The sequence below is a fragment of the Phaseolus vulgaris genome, chromosome 3, assembly GCF_051622355.1.
Source record: "Phaseolus vulgaris cultivar YP4 chromosome 3, ASM5162235v1, whole genome shotgun sequence".
Lineage (NCBI taxonomy): Eukaryota > Viridiplantae > Streptophyta > Magnoliopsida > Fabales > Fabaceae > Phaseolus > Phaseolus vulgaris.
This window is the reverse complement of record NC_143500.1, coordinates 44,796,606-44,808,922: the sequence shown is the minus strand read 5'-3', so window position 1 is coordinate 44,808,922 and position 12,317 is coordinate 44,796,606. Positions and strand designations below refer to the sequence as shown.

General features: G+C 28.4%; 2 protein-coding genes across 3 annotated transcripts; one reads left to right on the top strand and one right to left on the bottom strand.

The window, feature by feature from the left end:
- The first annotated feature begins 3,403 nt into the window (after nucleotides 1-3,403).
- On the top strand, nucleotides 3,404-5,147 carry LOC137805940 (E3 ubiquitin-protein ligase AIRP2). Of its 2 annotated transcripts, none has more exons than XM_068605817.2 (4): nucleotides 3,404-3,613; nucleotides 4,145-4,316; nucleotides 4,411-4,477; nucleotides 4,924-5,147. In XM_068605817.2, the coding sequence occupies exons 1-4, from the start codon at nucleotides 3,525-3,527 to the stop codon at nucleotides 5,121-5,123; spliced, it is 528 nt and encodes a 175-aa protein (XP_068461918.1). In that variant the 5' UTR covers nucleotides 3,404-3,524; the 3' UTR covers nucleotides 5,124-5,147. The 2 variants fall into 2 exon arrangements, with proteins under 2 accessions (XP_068461918.1, XP_090155719.1); XM_090299593.1 differs by having other exon boundaries at nucleotides 3,408-3,613; nucleotides 4,411-4,488.
- A 1,925-nt stretch (nucleotides 5,148-7,072) lies between these two features.
- Nucleotides 7,073-8,786, bottom strand: LOC137807944 (GDSL-like Lipase/Acylhydrolase superfamily protein). Its single transcript, XM_068608810.1, has 2 exons — nucleotides 8,082-8,786; nucleotides 7,073-7,754 (listed from the first exon to the last, which is right to left on the bottom strand). The coding sequence occupies exons 1-2, from the start codon at nucleotides 8,721-8,723 to the stop codon at nucleotides 7,248-7,250; spliced, it is 1,149 nt and encodes a 382-aa protein (XP_068464911.1). The 5' UTR covers nucleotides 8,724-8,786; the 3' UTR covers nucleotides 7,073-7,247.
- Nucleotides 8,787-12,317: the final 3,531 nt, after the last annotated feature.

The following is a 12,317-nucleotide window of genomic DNA, read 5'->3' as shown; positions in this document are numbered from 1 at the left end:
TATTATTGTATTATTAATATTCTTATTTTGAAACAAAAATAAAATATAAAAACATTATTATTTTATAATGGAGGAAGTAATAAACTAATAGCAAATACTTTTTTATTTTTAAATGTTTGACTTCAATAAATTGCATTCTTCTTTATTTATTGGAGTATTCTAAATTACAACGTTTTTTTTATTAACATTTTAGTCCAAGCCTAACAAATTCAGCAAGGATTTTTCATTTTTTCTATTTGAAACAATTGTGACAATTAAATTATTTCAATGGTTAGTTATATGTACAATTAATTATAATTAAAATCAGATTTTTTTTTGTTTGAATAAGTTTGGAAGAAAGTAATTAATTTTGTTTGATGAAAAATACCATTTTTTACGTAAGAAACAATGCGGATGAAATTGAAAAAAAAAATGTTAAAAATAATCATAAACTATCAATTTTCAAATGCAATAAAGAAATTTACTCTTCATAGAAAAATTATAAATTTAAGTTACTATCCCGAATATGTCACTCATTTGAGCATAAAAAGTATATAATTAATTTTACAAAAGAAGTTTTAGTATAAAAAATACGGTGAGTATTGAGGTTTAAATTCTTGTAAACGTGTTTTTAATTCAATTAATCTAATTTAATTTTAGTTAATTAAAGTCTGGTCAACAAGATAAATATTTTAAAAAAAATAAATAAAAGAGGGTTCAATTTAAATCATATGGATAGAGGAAGATGAATCCATAAATAAAGAGAAAGAAAATGATTTGATTCCTTCTCAAAATACTAGGAAGCATGGAGGACCTCTAAAGAATACTAATAAATCTAGAAGAAGAAGAAGAAATCGCGAAAATTGGTCAAAAGAAATATAAGCATTATTTTTAGTAAATTTTTATAGATTATGGAGTTTTTATCTTTCTTTGAGTTGGTTTTTTTTACTTTTAAATTTTGTGTTGTTTTTAACCGTTGTTGTCTGAGGTCTTTTTTGAGATATCTTAGGTGGAATTCGTTTTGTGTGTTTTTGTGATTTTTTTCTGTGTAGGGCTTCTTTTTAACTATTGAGTTGGTGCTCAATTTCATTCATTTTTCTTTTAGAAATAGAATGTAATTTTATGACATCTTTGATGTTTCTGTTTCATTAGCTATTGTTATTGGCTTGTGCTTTGAGAAATTGTATGTTAGTGATATTGAGAGTTTTTTTATGAGATTTTTTTATCTTTGGTTATGGATTTTAAATGCTTCTTTCGGAATATTTGAGGGCTTGTTAATACTAATTCTCAACTTGTGCTCAAGAAGTTTATAAATGACCATAATCCTAATGTTCTTATGTTAGTTAAGCATGTAGTTAATTGGTATAAAATTTATTTTTACTATTACTAATCTACGCTTATAGTATTTGTGCTAAGAATATTATAAATATTTTTTTCCCTAATCTTTGGTACTTTGGAAAATCAAATTCCAAGTTCATGTTCGGTTCATTTGTATCTCTTTAAATTTGCACAATAAGACTCTGTTTGTGGTTAAAGTTTATGGTTATAATTTTCCTCTACCTATAAGAGATTTGTGGATGAAGTTATCTTTGTTCATCTCTTCTCATTCGTCCTAATGGAGAATTGGGAATTTTAATGTGATTTTGTATGATCCCTGTTGCTCTATTTTACCATTGATGCTTCTAAGGTTCTTTTAAATTTCTTAAAGTTAAAACTTAAAGCGTGAGTTGCATCAATGTTGTGAATCACTTTTAGTTTATTTTGATTTACAAATGTCTTATATATTATGCAGTACAAAATCAAACTACTTAATAACAATCACATAACTCATAATAAGTAGGCTTTTTGTGATTTTAACAAAAATTGTGGAGACCAAATAAAGGAATCTGGTTGACATTCAATCTGAAATGGTTGTGTCTGTTTTTTAATCTGATTTTATTCTAGTTGATTCCATGTTACAGGCTAAGAAAGAGGCCAATAATAATCTTAACATGGCTCTTGACTTCCAAACTCAATTTTGGAGAGAAAAAACTAGGCTACATTGATAAAAGATTTTTTACTTTATTTTTAAATGTTACTATGGTTCAAAATATATGTCTAGAACAATGTTGGTTAGAAAATTATGTAAATTAATATTATAATTATAATATGATTCATATAAAATAGATTTTGGATTTTGAACTTTAATTTGCTTTAATAATATAAAAGGTCTATTGGTTAATGTGAGAACATACACCCACACATCCATATATATTAGAAATCTGATGAAGAAAAAGAAAAATTTTCAAAAATTGTGTAAATTAACATTATAAACTTAATAAGTGATAGTCATATTATAAATGTTTGTTGTAACCATCTTTATTTCATCAACAACTAGTTTTTATGATTTTTATGCAAAGAATGTAAAAATAACACTAATTTTAATGTATGACTTTATCTAAATCTTTGTTGACATATTTTAATAAATACTTTATTGAATTAGACCTTGTTGCATTATTTTATATTATCATCAACTTCATACCTCGTTAAAAGAAGATACCTATGAAAAAGCATACTACGATTAATAAAAATATTTTTTTCTAAATATAATTATAAGATATAGTTGATTTATGATATAAAATAAAATTTATAAAAAAATAAAAAAAATCATATTTATCTTATTTATTATTCAATTATGTTATATAACAAAATTTGTAAATATGTATATTAAATGCTTACCTATTTAACACTTCCAGATTATGTAATTCAGAACCTATTTAACAAATCAAGATACCAGATTACATAATCCAATATTGTTAATTGATAAATAGATTTCGAATTACGTAATCTAAAAGTGATAATTTTTTACTTTCGGATTATGTAATCTGGAAGTGATAATTTTTGAATTTCTAATTACGTAATTTCGGTGTAAATCATTGCTTCTATTTTAATCTTTTTACTGAAGAGTAATTTTGGGGATTTTGAAATTTATGGAGGTGGTTGAAGAAGGGATGGAGGTGCAGGAAGAAACAGTCTAAGTGTAAATATGTGAAGTGGGCTTGGGGTTTGGGCCTCACATGTGTCCATGGCCTCCCACTGTTGGGCTTTTCACTGTAGTTTGCATGAAAAGTTTGTGATGGGGACAGGTATTTGTGGAAACCGGAGTACGAAATGAAATACTTTTAGCACAAAAAATCTTCCAGAAATCGAAAATTATGGGTTTAGTGTATAATATTTAAAAAATATATTATTTAAAAAACTTATAGAAGCTGAAATATAATTAAAAGATTTGTAAGTAAAGAAACAAAAATGGACTTTTGATAGGAAATGTGAAGGTTGAATAGAATTAATGAATGATAGTAATGTTGTGTCCCAAACGGCAGCGTTGGTCAACAAAGCGCCACTGATGTCTCCAAAGAACTTTTCTCTGTCTGTGTTTCTTGGTCAACTGGCTCAACTCCCAACAATTTTCCATCTCATTTGTCTGTGTTTTATGACTCCATTTATTCTCCACCTTCCTTTCTCTTCATTCAACCTAAGGATCATCACAATCTCTACTTTCACCAATGCAGTATTACCAAATGCTTCACTCACCACCCTCTTTTCTTGATCCCCTCAAGGCACTTCAGGCTGACATCCAACATGCCAATGTGCTGTGAGTTCTCTTTCTCTCTTTCGTATTTCTTGCTTTGGTTGTATCACTTTTTGAACTAATGCAATTCATATTCTGTAAGATATGTGCACCTTTAACACGCCTCCTAAGTAGTATTTTCACAATTTGGATTCTCAAACTCAATTTCTGTAAATTTCTCATTAGGATACAACCAAAATAGTTACTAATTGACTTAAACTTAAATTTAAATTCTCTGTTTTAAACTGTGTTTAGTAATTGTCGTTGAACTTATTTGGTAATCCCCAGTTCAGTAATGCAAATATCACACTCTTTAGTGCAACATTTACTTCTCATACTCTATCCACACGAATTGACTTTTGAGTTTGAGTTAAAATCTAACCAAAAGTTCTAAGGTGATCTTAAAATCATTCTTGTGACTAACAAGATAAGGAAGAAGAAGTTCAGTAACCCTGGCATTGTATCCATTTAATCATTTTAGATGAATTTACTTGCATGCTAATGATATATGGAGCAGGGACCTAAGCAAACTTGTACATTTATGATTATTTGCAGGGCAGCTTCCATTCCAAGGGGGAAGGGCGAGGATTACCTTCAAATGAAGTTAGTATACAGTAAACTGGCACCAATTTTTCTGTTTTTATTTCAATGGCTGGATTACTCATGCTCGTGTTGCTCGTGTCTACCTTCTAGTCATTTAAATCTTTTCCGAGTAGTTATGTATAAGGTTACTTTCTCTCCCTTTCTTTTTTTTCTACGCTGAACTGTTGGCTTCTTTCAATTTTCTCATTTTTATTGATCTGTTGTTTTTTTGTTTTTAGGTGCACACTAATGGAAAATCAGATATGTATTCTAGTGGGAGGAAAGCAGCCATAAGGGAGTTCTTCAGTAAATACTGAGTACTTACTCTGTTCTTGATGACTTATTTCATATATAATTCTCATACGATGATGTCCTGAAATTGTTAAGTGCATGACTTAAAAGTTGACAAATTTAGATTTGGAGTATTTTGTATTTTGTAGACTGAGTATATATAACGAAGTTTTTTATTTTTTATCAGCAAACATATACAAGGAAACTTGTTTGTGCTTTTATGAAAACTTGATGTCAGACATAAGTTTGTGAACATGTAAGGACAAGACAACCAAATCTGTCACAAAATTGGGTTCATTTTTCTTGAAGTGCTTTTAGTATTGTTCTCTCAGAATATAAGTTTTACCTCAACACTTCATTTGTAATAAAAATTTGCAATAAGTTAAACCAAATTTCTGATTAATATTAAAAGTGCTCTCCATTTTTGTACTTAAGTTTCATTCATTGATCTAAAAATGCAGGTGTTATATTACCTTCACTCCAGCGCCTGCATGATGATTCAGTAGAAGCTAACATTGCTAAAGAAAATGATCACAACATTGAGATGATAAGCAATAGGAGTAAGGAGTATAAGAGGAAGGGTTCAGATTTGGACTTGGAGAGAGAGCATGAGTGTGGCATTTGCTTAGAGTCTACCACCAAAATACTTTATGTGAATTAAAATTCTAAATCACTTGATTGAAAACACTATGAGCTAATCAATGCTGTCAAATATAAATAGAATTGTATTGGTTTACATATATCCTTTTGGATTATTATTATTAAGACCGTATGCTTAGGTTGGTATTAAATGTTGTGGAAAGTTGGTAGGAGTATCTGGTTTGGTTTCATATGCTCATTTTCAACTATATATATTTCTTTCCTAAAGACAGGGAAGGAAGGAGAGGTACTGTCCAGAACCATCAGCATGTGCTAATTACTGTTAATCATAGTCTGCAGACATGAAGCAGACTTGGAAGGATTCCAGCTGAATTGCATGAATTGAGTAGTATGTGTGGGCCATTAATAGTATTCTAGTTTCTTCCATCTTTAATTCCTTTCACCACTTTCAAGGGGCCTACCCTCATTAATTTGGAAGAGGGAATGCCATCAAAATTGGATTCATTTTTCTTAGACCAGTAGAAGTTTCCACTTTCATGTTATTACTACTTAATTTTTTATTTTTTTTATAAAAGTGGGGTAATTTTTTCTTTGTTTCTTATTGAAACGAGGTTATATTTTTTAGAAAATTACATTTATGAAAAAATGTGATAAACATAACACAATTTAGAATTGTGAAGAAGTCGTATTAAGTATCAAGAAGATGAAGTTGTGTCAAAACAATATGATTTCAATTTAAACTTAGTCGTGTATATATTTTTAATTTTTCTAAAAACAACTTCTTTTCAATAAGAAAGCAAAAATAAAAATTTGGCCAATAATTTTAAAATTAATCTATTGAACAAAATATTATTTTTTATTTATTTATTGTTCTCGCTGAGACGAGATCAGTCGGATAGAATATTAAATTTTGTGTATATAGTAAATGTAGTGTTAAATATGAGTTGAGTTTACTCCTTGTGGGAGTGGTCATCTATTTATAAGTCTTCATGGACTTGGCCCTTTAACACTAGTTTCTCCAATTTTAATGTGGCATATCATAGTATTATTTCACAAAAATATGAATATCCTTTGTATAAATTGGAGCATTTATGTAATATAGGGATATTGTGTAAATAATTCAGAGCATTTATGTAATATAATCATGGATGTTATGTAAATAATTCAGAACATTTATGTAATATAATCAACAATATTGTGTAAATAAAATCACGTTAATTGTGTGATAAGATTGATTCCCAAAATATATTTATTCAAATTAATGCTATTAGAATGATGATAATTCTATGGGGGTTCATCAATGACAATTCCAGAAATCTTGGTTAATTTTATCCCATCATGAACCATCTTGTGGTTGGAACGAGACACTTATAATTTGTTACATGATTGTCGATAATATCCACCCGACCACTTAATTCTTTTTTCCCTACTTAAATTTAATTTTTCACACTACTAGATTGATGGTTGAGAAAATAATTACATATTTCTCCATTTTTAAACATAAGAAATCAAGACATTAACAAAATTGATTAATTTAATTTAAAATATTGATTTAATTTATAATTATAATGTTTTTTTCTAAATTTATCTTTAAATAATTAATATATAACAGTAGAGTTTTAATTTTTAAAATTAAACTCTTCAATAAAAGACAATTTATAACATGTATTATTTGTGAACTAAAACAATTGAGAATATTTTTATAAAAAAAAATAATTATGTAATGGATTATTGAAAAATATTATAAAAATAAACAAGAAAACTTTAAATCAAAATTTTATATTTATATTTAAAAGTTATGAATAAAGTACTATATCTCATATTACAGGGAAAAACTAGTTGTCCTTACTTTTTTTAAACAAAAAAGAGACTATTATCTAATTTCCCCCTTATTCCCAACCTCAATTCTTTATTTTTAGGAGATTAAGGCATTTATACATATAAGAAAAAAAATAAACTAATCTAAACCAGCACAATTTGAAACCAAATTGATGACAGACACAGAAGATATAATACAAATACAGCATAACATATACTCCTTTGAACTTCTCATATATGATGCAGCAGTGAACACAAGTTCTGGTAAAACAGATAAAACCTAATTCTCTCACTCATAGTTACATAATGAGATGCATTAAAGCATTTAGGACAAGCAAATTCCAAACATTATTCTTGGGTGAAGCATTCACCCTGCCTTCTCTTTTTGTGCCAATAAAAAATTAAACGGAGGTTGGGTGAAGTTTCCTTGCAGAAACATGCTAGAAATAACTTTATACATGGCCTCAGTGAGGTGAACACCATCCCAATTGATGTACTGAGAAGGGTTTGTGCAGGCAGTGGCGTTAGGTGTGCCACACGTGCCAAACACACTGAAGTTGTAAGGTGGTTCTCCTGATCCACAACAAACATTGAAGACTTCTTTGAATCCATACTTGGTTGGATTCTTCATGATAGTGCGGTAGGCATTGAAGTAATCTGCATAAAGTATGACGGCTTGGGGGTACTGTTTCCTGAATTCCTGTAATTTGTTTTGGAGGACAAGGTTGTGGTAGTTGCTTTGGTTGTTCACACTTTTCACACATCCAATCTCATCCCTATCATCAGGAGGAGCCAGATACATGGACAATGTCAAACACCCACTTAGAGGTAAACCCTGCACAACTAGGTATTTGGCACCCTTCTCTAGCAATGCCTGCAAAACAACGATTCAAAATAAGGAATTATAATGAAATTGAAATAAACAAAATTTCAATGCTGTTCTATACATTTTTCTTACGTGTCTTCTCTTATTGTTACAATTCCATTCAAGACATGATACTAAGGGTAAATTCCTCCTCCAATGCTGGTGATTTGTATTTTGGTTTATTGTGAAAGACTGATATCATTTTAAATCCAATTTCCATTGGTTGGTGATTTTACTTCAATAATTCAGAATACAATATAGATCAACATCATAGATTATGAAGACAAAAAACCAGAAAACAAAACCAAAACCACTTAAAGGATTGTAATTTATTACCTGTAAGGCTCCTGAGACACTGCTGATTGCAAGCTTTCTTATGGTGTCATCTGGGACAGTAGATCCCAAAGTGTAGGCATAGTCGTTGACACCAATCTCGCCAAACCAAAAGAGAGTATCATCAAAGTCTTTGCACTTTGATTCTTCACATTCCTGGCTTTCGAGGTACCTGTTGAACCATATCATCTGAGTTTGGATGGACTGAGGAGTGATGTCAAGGGAGAGGTTGTTCTTGACAAAGAACAAGTGGTTTATGGCGGTAGAACCAGCAACAGCAAAGTTAACACCGTAAGTGTCGTTGCCTTTGCTGTGACGATAAGGCGGCAAGTAAGGGAGAGAAAGATCTTCAGCCACAAAGTCAATCACAAGCCTTCCATCTGAGTACCTGTTGGTGGAGTGGTTGAAGAAAGTGATGCCGTAGGGAGAGTTTGAGACATGGCCAAAGCCACTTGGACCTTCAGCGTTCTTGGTGTTGCCTGTGTCAGTAAAAGAGTCCCCAAAGGCATAAACCTTCTTAAAGGGTCTTGTCCTTCCTTCCACAGATGATGCTGCTGCAGAAGCAACTGACAGAATGGAGGACAGTGTGCAGATGGTAATGAGGAGGATGGTAGAAGAAGACATGGATGTCACACAAGAAGCCATTTCAAAAGGGTACCTTAATTACCCCAAGTGTAGTTGCCGCTTTGCTAGAGTTCATTCATCTTATATATATAACACTTTCATTACTTTAACTTTAATATTCAACATTTTTTTTGAAATATATATATAAATTGACTCTAATTTAGTATCTTCCTAAAGCGAAAGCACAAAAAAGAATTTTTTTTAAAAAATAAAATTAAATAATTTTTTTTATAAGAATCAATTCAGATTATCTCACATTATTTTTTGTATAAAAATACTTTGGATTATGACTTAATTTTATTGAAAGATATAAAGTATAGGCACAATCGTATTTTAAATTAGTGTAGTGCATTAAGATTCAAAATTCAATTTAAATATGTTTCAGGGAGGATTTTAGAACAGTAAATAAATAAAATGATATATTTAATGCAAGATAAACTATGTATTTTTAATGGTATTTAAGTTGTAAATTGATATATAGATCGCTTACAATTGAAGCTAAAAGTAAAAATTCCAAGTTAAAGTTAAGATTAATTATTCAATAAATTTATTATTTAGAGTAAATTTTCTCGAAAACTATGATTTCAGATTTGATGTTTTTTAACGAAAATACTAAAAACTCAAACTCAAAACTATTAATTAAGTTTAAAAAAACTTTATATTAATTGATAAGTACATTAATGATTTAGATTAAATCCTTTCTTGTTTAAAACTAAAAATAAATAATTTTTTTTAAATTTTTTCATTAAATAATCGATTTTAATATTTATTTTCTTAAAGTTCTATTTACACAACTTTTTCTAAAAAGAACAAAAATCAAAGATAACTCCGATTAAATAAAATAATAATTCCTGAAAATATTTCATTAGAAAAATAAAAATTCTTCCAAAAAATAAAAAATTTAAAAATAAGGAAGAATTATTTTTTAAAAGTAAAATGTAGGAAATAAGAAAGCCATAGTCGTATTTTGAAGACTATATTTGTTCCTGAATTGACTTTGGCCCCTATTGTTATGATTCTCATGCACCGTCCTGACGTGTAGATCCAGTGTCCCTCTTACCATTAATATTTCTGCTTAGAGGTAGCTGGGAACCTACTACTCTTCACCACGCATTATTTTCTTCTATTTTATTGAACAATTTTTTGAGACATTTAAATAGTCAAAAATAAAAAACTTTATTTAATAACAGATATAAAATTTTACTGACAAGCAATAATTTGAGAAATATTGGTTCAAAAATAATAAAAGTAAAAGTGTATTATTAGCATTAAATAGCCGCTTGTTTTAAAATTTTAATAATATTTTCCATAAATATATTGGTGAGGAGATGGAAAAGAAAACATTTTTAAATTATTGAAATTGAAATTATTAAGGCACAATTTATTGAGTATGTCCCCACCACACCAACGCCTTTGACGGTGATTTTATGAAAGTAAAAAGGTTTGTAAGTAAATATGTGAGCTATATATTATGTTTAGTTACTTTGTTGTGTCCCTCATTAATATCCACCAACCACCGTTGTCTCCTTGTTCCACTCATTCTTTAAGACATAGTTTTTTCAAAACATATCACTTAAGATTATTAGCATAATTCTAAAGTCAATATTAAAATGTTAAATATTATGTCAACATTTTTATTTAGTTTCTAATGGATGCTGATATTTATTGCTTATTAAGTTGGGATGAAAGAGCAGGAGAAGGAGAAGAAAGAAGAAGAGAAGAGAGTGAGAGTTTAGGGAGGACATTTTTCCTTAAAATACTTGGGACCTGTTTGATTTATTGTAGTGAAACGATTATCAAATTTAGTTAGACAAAGGTTAGTTTTAAATATCTATTGAAAAATTATTGATTTTTTTGGAAGATATTGATAAAAAAATATATATTAAAAGTACATGTTATTTCATAACCAGTATTAAATATACTTATTTTGGATATACAATTTAGATAGATAACAGAACTTGGATATATGACTATTTTTTAATTAAAAATAAAAATAATATCATTCGTGAAAAGAGAGATTCAATCATAAATTCAACTAATTATTAAATACATTTGACTAGATTATTTAAAAACTAATATGAATACTCCTAAAATAAATTATTAATTTCTAATGATATACTCCCAACATTTTAATTTTGACTAGAGAAATAGTAATTTTATAAAAACTTTTTCTTATATGTTTTGTCTACCTAATCTCAAAAGTTTCTTAAATGTAGATTTCATACGAAATAATTGTTTTAAATAAAAGGTATTTTTAATAAATTATTATTAATCCATTATTGAGAAAAAAAGTCAATAAATAATAGTTTAATTTAAATCAATCATAATCATATTAACTTATCCAAATATAAAGCTTAAATAGTTAAAAAAAAAGTTTAAAATATTAATAAATTAAAAGTATTAATAAAAATATGTCAATTATGTCTCTTGTTAAAATCCCCATTTATTAATCCAACTAAATATATATGTTTATTACATCCGTTGTTTCTTTATATTTTTTGGAAAATAATTATTATTTTCTATTTTTCTTATAATTTTACTAACATATTTATTGTCTTATTTTTATAATACTTTTATGTTTTTTAAATTTTAAATGAATTACACATCTTTTTTGCATTATAGATGAAGAAAGGAAAAAAAATGAAATAGAAAATTAGACATATTTTATATAAGAATAAACAAAAATTGCATCTCTTCATTCTTTGTAAAACCACCTTAAAATTGTAAAGCTAACTCCCACAATTTGTTTGATTTATCAGGTCACCTACTATTGGACCGTTATCGTACCATCCATAACATATATCTCTATGCATGAGTTGGTAGCTCAGCGTGAAGAGTGTGTTGGAGATCCCACATCAACTAGAGATGAAGTTATTTCATTGTATATAAGTGGGTTAAAATCTCACCTTATAAACCGATTTTATGAGATTGAATTAAATTTAAAGTCCAATTTTTAACACACCACATTCCAATATCAAATCTTCCTTCCAAAGAAAAACAAATCTGATATAGTTTGTTTTATTTTTTGAAAAATTATATTAAAGGAATGAGAAGAAACAATGTGGAAATAAGGATTAGGATATTAAAGGAATGGAATTGGAATTTGGAAGAAGTTGTGAGAAGATGGATGTCCATGTGGGGGTAGTAATGGCAACCACTTACAGTGTGTGACCTTAAATACTGTGATGAAAATTGTTGTCACAAACAGTTAAGGTGGTTTGAGTTTTCAAAGCTACCAAGTTAAGTCTGGTTGGCTTATGTTCCATGGCTCTGTCTTCTTCAGGCTAAATATACAGCTGTGGCAATAGCGCAGTGCCTACTGTCCCAAGAAACTTTATTTAAAATTAAGGTTGGAGTAAAAAATAACTAATGCTAATAAATGTAAAGTATGATCCTTTCCCAAATATTAATACAGTTATTGATCCACTAGATTGTTACCACTTTATTCATTTCACTTTTTTTTTATAGAAACATTTTTTCTTTGCCATCACTATGTTATCATGAAAAAAATTATTAAAAAAATAAATAAATAAAAAGGAGAATATACCAGTGTCCGTACAATATAGAAACACATTAAATTAAGCAAAACATATATAACCTATATTTATTATGAAA